The 7,860-nt window shown below is 36.3% G+C and overlaps 1 protein-coding gene and 1 non-coding gene across 2 annotated transcripts; both read right to left on the minus strand.

Annotated features, from left to right (window-relative positions):
- Positions 1-423: 423 nt before the first annotated feature.
- Positions 424-530, minus strand: LOC145161789 (small nucleolar RNA R71). The gene has a single exon (XR_013738663.1). It is a non-coding gene; the product is annotated as a small nucleolar RNA R71 (small nucleolar RNA).
- Positions 531-3,012: 2,482 nt separating this feature from the next.
- Positions 3,013-5,736, minus strand: LOC145158101 (putative F-box protein At1g67623). The gene is made up of 6 exons (XM_079077044.1): positions 5,609-5,736; positions 5,366-5,522; positions 5,101-5,275; positions 3,383-3,519; positions 3,210-3,287; positions 3,013-3,027 (listed from the first exon to the last, which is right to left on the minus strand). The coding sequence occupies exons 1-6, from the start codon at positions 5,734-5,736 to the stop codon at positions 3,013-3,015; spliced, it is 690 nt and encodes a 229-aa protein (XP_078933170.1).
- Positions 5,737-7,860: the final 2,124 nt, after the last annotated feature.

A 7,860-nucleotide genomic window follows, 5' to 3' on the forward strand; every position in this document is an offset into this window, starting at 1 on the left:
TTTTACACGTGTTTTCTAGTTTTATCTTAGCAGGAAAAATGGGGGACATCACGACCATGCCAATGGATAAGTACAAGCGACATATAAGGAACGACAATAGATGGAGTCTTGATCCACCAAAAATTCCAACCGCGACAAAGTTTGAACTTCCGGGGCACATTCTTAATATGCTAAAAAATCTACCTTTTTATGGGAAGGAGCACGAGGACGCCCACGAGCACGTAGAAAAGGTGGTGGAGATTTTAAATAATTTTCATGCACCAAACATGAGTAAAGATGCGGTGATGCTTCGACTTTTTCCAGTCACATTGAAGGGTGAAGCAAAACAATGGTTAAAATCACTTCCCTTTGGAGCAATCATGACATGGGCTGACTTTAAGACTGAGAGGGGTAAACCAGTTTACCCCTTCTTTAAAAGTGGCGAAGCTTAAAATAAATATCCAAAATTTTCAACAATTATAGGGAGAGTCGCTATACGAAGCTTGGAAGCATTATAAGATATTGCTATGACATTTCCCTCAACATGACTTCAATGTGCAATAAGAAATATCAATATTTTATGATGGAGTCAATGTGTGCACTCACCAACTTCTAGACTCGCAAGGGCCCATGACAAGGAAGGATTCGACAACAAATAAAGCTTTGATTGAAGAATTCGCTAAGCATTCAAGAGAGTATTACAACCCAAATTAGGATTTCACTAAAGGAAAATCAAGTAAAAATGGAGGTCAAGATGTTATCAGTGCAGTGATTGCAAAGCTCGGCGGAATAGAAGAAAAGATCACAAAAATGGTTGGATCAATTCACAATAGATGCAGAGCTTGCTACAAGGGATTATGAATTGGAGTAAAAGAGAGATCGCGATACAAAATAACTTCAACAACTAAAGCATAATCTCTATCAGACTGAACAAGTCCAATCCAAGAAAATAAATGCTCTCGAGTCAAAGCTATTTAGATTTATGGGAGCTAGCGAAAGAAGACATGATGCCACTAATGCAACACTTAGAGATCAACAAGCATATATCATGATCATCAACTCACAAGTCGGGCAATTAACAAAGGTTGTGAAAGAAAAGCAATTGGATCACCTTCAAGAAAAGTCGATCCAATCCCAATCGCTCAAGTCATGGCCGTTTATACAGAAGAAGAAGACGAATTGGAGCATATGGTGGTCCTTGAAGAATAATCTGATCAGTCACTCAAAGTAAAAGCGAAAGAAAAACCAGAAGAGTATTGTGATTTTGTCCAGTTTCCACGACATGGAGGCAATAGTGCCACGTCATGGGAACTTAAGGAAGGTTATGCTTTTTCTGTTGTTGAGCCTTATCGACCACCTCTTCCTTTCCCATCTCGTGCCAAGGAAAATCTGGTGAAGGAAGGAAACAAAATTTTCATGGAGCATAAAGAACCTAAAGAGCAAATGGAAAAAGAAGTGAATTATTCGAAACCTCCAATGTCAATGCCAATGATTTTCGAGGTGTTTGCTTTTACAATACCACTAGATCAAGTCACATAGAAAATTGAAGAAAAAGAAGAAGAGAGTGATGAGTGTCATTTTGACAAGAAAAACCCAGAAAGAGATAAGACAAAATCTAAATACACGATAATGAAGAAAGAACCCAAGAGGAAGCATAATGAAGATATCAACCCACGCTACAAGAAAAACGCGATTTTGCTAGGGAAGATCGCTATGGAATGTATTTTTGTTGTTAATCTGCAATGGATCGTGCTATGGAATGTCGTTCCATAGCAATGTTGCTACCACATTGTCTATGGATTTTATTTCTGGTAGCGAGAGTGGGAGTTGCTAGGGAAAATGCTACCGACTCCATATCCGTTGGTATTATGCTACCGATAGTGCTATGGAATTCGTAGCAATTTTCCAACGACATTTGTTACCAAATCACTTTCCGTTGTACTGCTACTATGGAATTCATCATCGTGGTTACTATGCAACGGAGTTTGTGACGGAAACCAATTTCATAGTTGAATTACTACGGAGGTACCATTCGTAGGTATTTGTTAGGGAGTTCTGCTATGGAATATGATTTCGTTTGCTTGTTTTGCTATGGAACAAAACGCGTAGCTAATTTGTGATGGCATTTGTTGGGATGTTGTATGCTTAATTAATCTTCTTATACTATGGATGAATTATTATTATGATCAATGGAATTTGTAAGATATGGTTTGAATGAATTTTTTTTTGAATTGGTAATATGTGGCATAAACTAATGGATAAAAAATGTAAAAATGAATTATAAAGTAGATATTGCTGGCAAGCAGACTCGAACTTAAGCTTATGCTAGAAAAGGGCGCGGTTAAGCCAGTTGTGCTAATCAAGTTGTGTATAATTTTATGAAAACATAGTATATAATGAACAATTAACAACGAATTCATTACAAAGTTATTTTTAATTACATTAATCGGGCATGTTAAAGTATATATAATATATATAGATTAATTTTCCTTAATAACGAATTCATTACAAACTTATTTTTAATTACATTAACTATACTTCATCACAAAAATAACATGGGTTTTACATATACTTCATCCTACTCAAACAACAAAGCAAGCAAAAATGACTAAAATGCCCTTTTAACAGAACGATGTAAACACAAAACCAAAATAAAATTATAGTAGTACTATACAACTTCATATACAATACAATAAGAACACTAATATTCAATGTCCATTCTATTATCAACCATTAATATTTTTAAGAAATATACAAAACCTACCATACTCTACATACCAACGACAAACCGTGCAATATCTTTGTCGATCCTCATCCTCTTCATGGCCTATTGCCAATGCACCTTTAACAGAATGACGCGGGTCTTCACATTTGAAAGTGATGTTATTCGTTGTAAGTCTATGAACAACATCAACGGCCCGCAACAACTCTTTGGCACTATCAACAACACCTGTGTACTCCCCATCATCCGGAACTGCCCAGCCAAAATAGGCATCAAGTAATTGTAAACCTACACATTAAAATATCCATCAACTAATCCAATGTACCCTTTTCAATAAAACAGTAAATATTATACAACACAACACAACGAAATACTAACCCCAAACTACAAACATGCCTTAATTAACTATATATATAATTTAATTTACATATATATACCATATATACATACCTTCATCACATTGATGAGGCCCTCTTGAAATGTAGATCATTCCAAGCAAATAAATTGCCTCAAGATGATCTTCATCTGCTGCTTGTCTCAACAAAGTCATTCCTAAATCAAAATTGCCATAATAAAAGCATTCATCCTGTTGACAGAATAACAATATCAATATATAACATCAATGACACGAAATATTAATAAATGGTATAGATTACATATAATTACTGAAACTACACATACAATTCCTTGTTTGAACATTGCTTCAATGTTATTATGCAATGCACATGTGCGTATAAATAAATCAGCTTTCAGATTTTTGGGACCCATTCCTTCAAACATGTCAATGCATGCTGTTCTGTACACTTGAGGATCACCCCCTGCTTCATACATCTTCTTTGAACTTCAAAATTTTAAATACACAGTAAATAACAAACAAATAAAGTTTTATTTCATCAAATATACATTCATTAGTTGATGTTTATTGAGTATTACCAAAGTCTTGCAGAGACGATGTCTTTCGCAGATTCTGACCCTAATAATTCAAATATCCGACTCAAAAGCTCTAGTGGGAGATCATCTAACGAACGGCGACTTCTAGTATTCGACATTCTACTTACAAAATACACATTGGAGTAGTTGATTTCAATTTTTTTTTAAAATTAAGCGTAACTATGAAAGACAGTGTAACATGGTATGGAAAAAAACTTACTTTATGTTGATCTGGTCGAGAGGAGTACAGGAGTCTCTATTATCGGAGAAAATCGTTTTTGAGAACGATTATCCTTCGACGATTTGGGGGTTTTAGTGTTTGTATGCAGATTTATCGTCCCAAAAAGTTGAGATGTTCCGAATGGTTGAAGAACTGGAACGTCGGCGTCACGTCAGAGGTATGATGGCACCTTAACAATTTAGAGTGCAAAAAGACCAAATTGCTCCTGAAATCATTCCAAATATTTGAATACTACGGGTATTTGTGTCAAAACACATATTCAAATATTATAGCCTTTTATAGCTAGGTAATATTGGACTTTTGATTGTTGAAATGAAAAAGACAAAAATAACATATATATCATAATCCATAATGTAATACATTTATATTAACATTTCACCAAATTACTAGTGTATATTCATGTAGTAATATACATATTAAAAGTGGAACAAGATTTTAACAGTAAACTTATTTACTTTAGATTTTAGACACAATAGTTTTCTTTTGTTGCCACTTTTAGTTCTTATGTTTATAGTAACTTTTTTTACTTTGATTTTAGCCACAATACTTTTTCTTTGTTGCCACTTTTAGTCCCTATGTTTATTCCTTTACAATTTTACCATATGCAAAGCATGGGTTCTCCACTAGTTGATATTAAACCAAATTACCAAGTCCAAAATAAAATACATGTTTGTTTATGCCTTTACAATTGTATTTTATATGTATTTAATACTAGGAAAGAACAAACATTTGCTACATACAACTATAATCACAATACAATATAAACACTAATATTAAAAGTCCAAAATACATTATTCAAACATTATTTAAACATTATTCAAACATCATTACAAACTTTAACTCTTTTAGTCTCTTTTTAACAACACAACATATTTACTAATCAAGTAACAACATCAAATAATTACGTATCAAGTAAATTACTATATATTCGTATATTAAACCAAAAGAATCTACAAAGCATTATTTGTCATAATATGAAAGTACATATCAACAAACTACTCATAAATTATACCAAACTCCCTAGAAAACCTAACGAAACAAGCATCCCATAAACAAATTTCACACATAAACACCCATTTGTATCCATTCACAAAAGCGTCTGACACACTAACTACAGACTTATGCAATGCACAAGATCTATGGAAGCCATGGAAGTGTGCATGTTTCCTCCCCTCCCTATTTAAGTGGAGATGAACCTTAGAACAAGTTGCTCTAAGATTCCACTTACCATTTGCTCTGCGGTAAGCATTGTTCAACATGTCCAAAGCTTCCTGCTTCCTATGTCTCCCTTCAGCCATCAGCATCATTCTCATGACAAATGTTGAATCAAAATGTCCCAATGCAGATGATTCTTCAAGCATCATTTTCCCTTCATGTTCAGCTTCTAAGAAAAATAACTTCATCTGAAAAAAATTAAACACATAATTTCTAGTTAAAGCTATGCAAAACAAGTAACAGATTAATTACTACTATGTATATATATAACAACGTACTAATCCATTCCTGAATAGAATATTTGGGTTTCTCATCTCTATGCATTTATTGACAACTGCATGTTTCTGGTCAGACCAAACACGAAATCGTAATCCATCTAACTCCATATTTTTATATACTTCATCCGTTTTTCCTGCCTCGTTGAAGAATCTGCAACTACAAACGAAACACAATATTCGCTCCATAATGTAAAGACAACTCAAATACACTTGTGAAATAGAATGATCAAAGGCAAAACTTACACACTCTTCATCCTGAAAGCCTCGATTGCTGAAATTTTTGCCAAGTCGACTATTATTTTCTCCATCACTTCAAATGGCATGTCTGTTAGCAATTTTGCTTGATTCTTAGAAGAAGTACTGGCTTCCATAATAATAAACATTCACTAAGATAACGATTCTGCGAAAATGATTTTAGGGTTTTTTGACTGTCGGAATTTTGAAATTGGGGTTGTTTGCAAGTGACTGAAATAAGAGTGAAGAACTAAAACAACGTGTTTCGTCGGAAAACATTATGGCGCCTAGAAGATGTTCCATTATAAAATGACCAAATTGTACTAATACATACAATGACTCGTATTTAATTAGTTAGGGTAGTTTTGTAAAAAGTCATATTTAAAAGAAAAATCAATTTCTATTTTAATCAAGGTTGTAAAAAACGCTCGTCCGACGCTCGGCGGTCGACTGCCGATAAACGATTAATCAGACTCAGCGGGGATTAATCGGGGACCCTAAATTATTTAAAAAAATTAATATTTCCTACAAAATTAAGTATTTGAAAATTTTAAATTTTAATACACAACCGGCATAAATGATATATGTTGACCAATGACCTGTATGTCATCCATGGACACCATAAGCAACTACCATCTTGACCAATGGCCCATATGTCATCCATGGACACCATAAGCAACTACCATGTTGACCAATGACCTGTATTTCATCCATGGACACCATAAGCCATTACCATGTGGACCAATGGCTCATATGTCATCCATATGTCACCCATGGACACTATAAGCCATTACCATGTGGACCAATGGCCCATATGTCACCCATGGACACCATAAGCCATTACCATGTGGACCAATCAACCATATGCCATCCATATGTCACCCATGGACACCATAAGCCATTACCATGTGGACCAATCAACCATATGTCATCCATGGACACAATAAGCCACTACCATGTCGACCAATGGCCCTTATGTCATCCATGGACACAATAAGCCACTACCATGTCAACCAATGGCCCATATGTCATCCATATGTCACCCATGGACACCATAAGCCATTACCATGTGGACCAATCAACCATATGTCATCCATGGACACCATAAGCCACTACCATGTCGACCAATGGCCCATATGTCATCCATGGACACCATAAGCAACTACCATGTTGACCAATGACCCGTATTTCATCCATGGACACCATAAACCATTACCATGTGGACCAATGGCCCATATGTCATCCATATGTCAACATGGACACCATAAGCAATTACCATGTGGACCAATCAACCATATGTCATCCATGGACACAATAAGCCACTACCATGTCGACCAATGGCCCTTATGTCATCCATATGTCACCCATGGACACCATAAGCCATTAACATGTGGACCAATGGCCTATATGTCACCCATGGACACCATAAGCCATTACCATGTGGACCAATCAACCATATGTCATCCATGGACACAATAAGCCACTACCATGTCGACCAATGGCCCTTATGTCATCCATATGTCATCCATGGACACCATAAGCCACTACCATGTCGACCAATGGCTCATATGGCATCCATGGACACCATAAGCAACTACTATGTTGACCAATGACCCGTATTTCATCCATGGACACCATAATCCGTTACCATGTGGACCAATGGCCCATATGCCATCTATATGTCAGCCATGGACACCATAAGCCATTACCATGTGGACGAATGGCCCATATGGCATCCATATGTCACCCATGGACACCATAAGCCATTACCATGTGGACCAATCAACCATATGTCATCCATGGACACCATAAGCCACTACCATGTCGACCAATGGCCCATATGTCATCCATATGTCATCCATGGACACCATAAACAACTACCATGTTGACCAATGACCCGTATTTCATCCATGGACACCATAAGCCATTACCATGTGGACCAATTGCCATATGTCATCCATATGTCAACCATGGACACCATAAGCCATTACCATGTAGACCAATCAACCATATGTCATCCATGGACACCATAAGCCACTACCATGTCGACCAATGGCCCATATGTCATCCATGGACACCATAAGCAACTACCATGTTGACCAATGACCCGTATTTCATCCATGGACACCATAAGCCATTACCATGTGGACCAATGGCCCATATGTCATCCATATGTCAACCATGGACACCATAAGCCATTACCATGTGGACCAATCAACCATATGTCATCCATGGACACCATAAGCCACTACCATGTCGAC

The sequence above is a fragment of the Lactuca virosa genome, chromosome 2 (genome assembly GCF_052849685.1).
Source record: "Lactuca virosa cultivar CGN04683 chromosome 2, Lactuca_virosa_CGN04683_v6, whole genome shotgun sequence".
NCBI lineage: Eukaryota > Viridiplantae > Streptophyta > Magnoliopsida > Asterales > Asteraceae > Lactuca > Lactuca virosa.

Coding starts and splice junctions, on each gene's coding strand:
- LOC145158101 (XM_079077044.1), bottom strand. CDS start 5,736: ATGGAAGCCAGTACTTCTTCTAAGAATCAAGCAAAATTGCTAACAGAC. Junction 5,276..5,365: donor TTCTATTCAGGAATGGATTA/GTACGTTGTTAT, acceptor AATTTTTTTCAG/ATGAAGTTATTTTTCTTAGA. Junction 3,288..3,382: donor CAATGTTCAAACAAGGAATT/GTATGTGTAGTT, acceptor TTCTGTCAACAG/GATGAATGCTTTTATTATGG.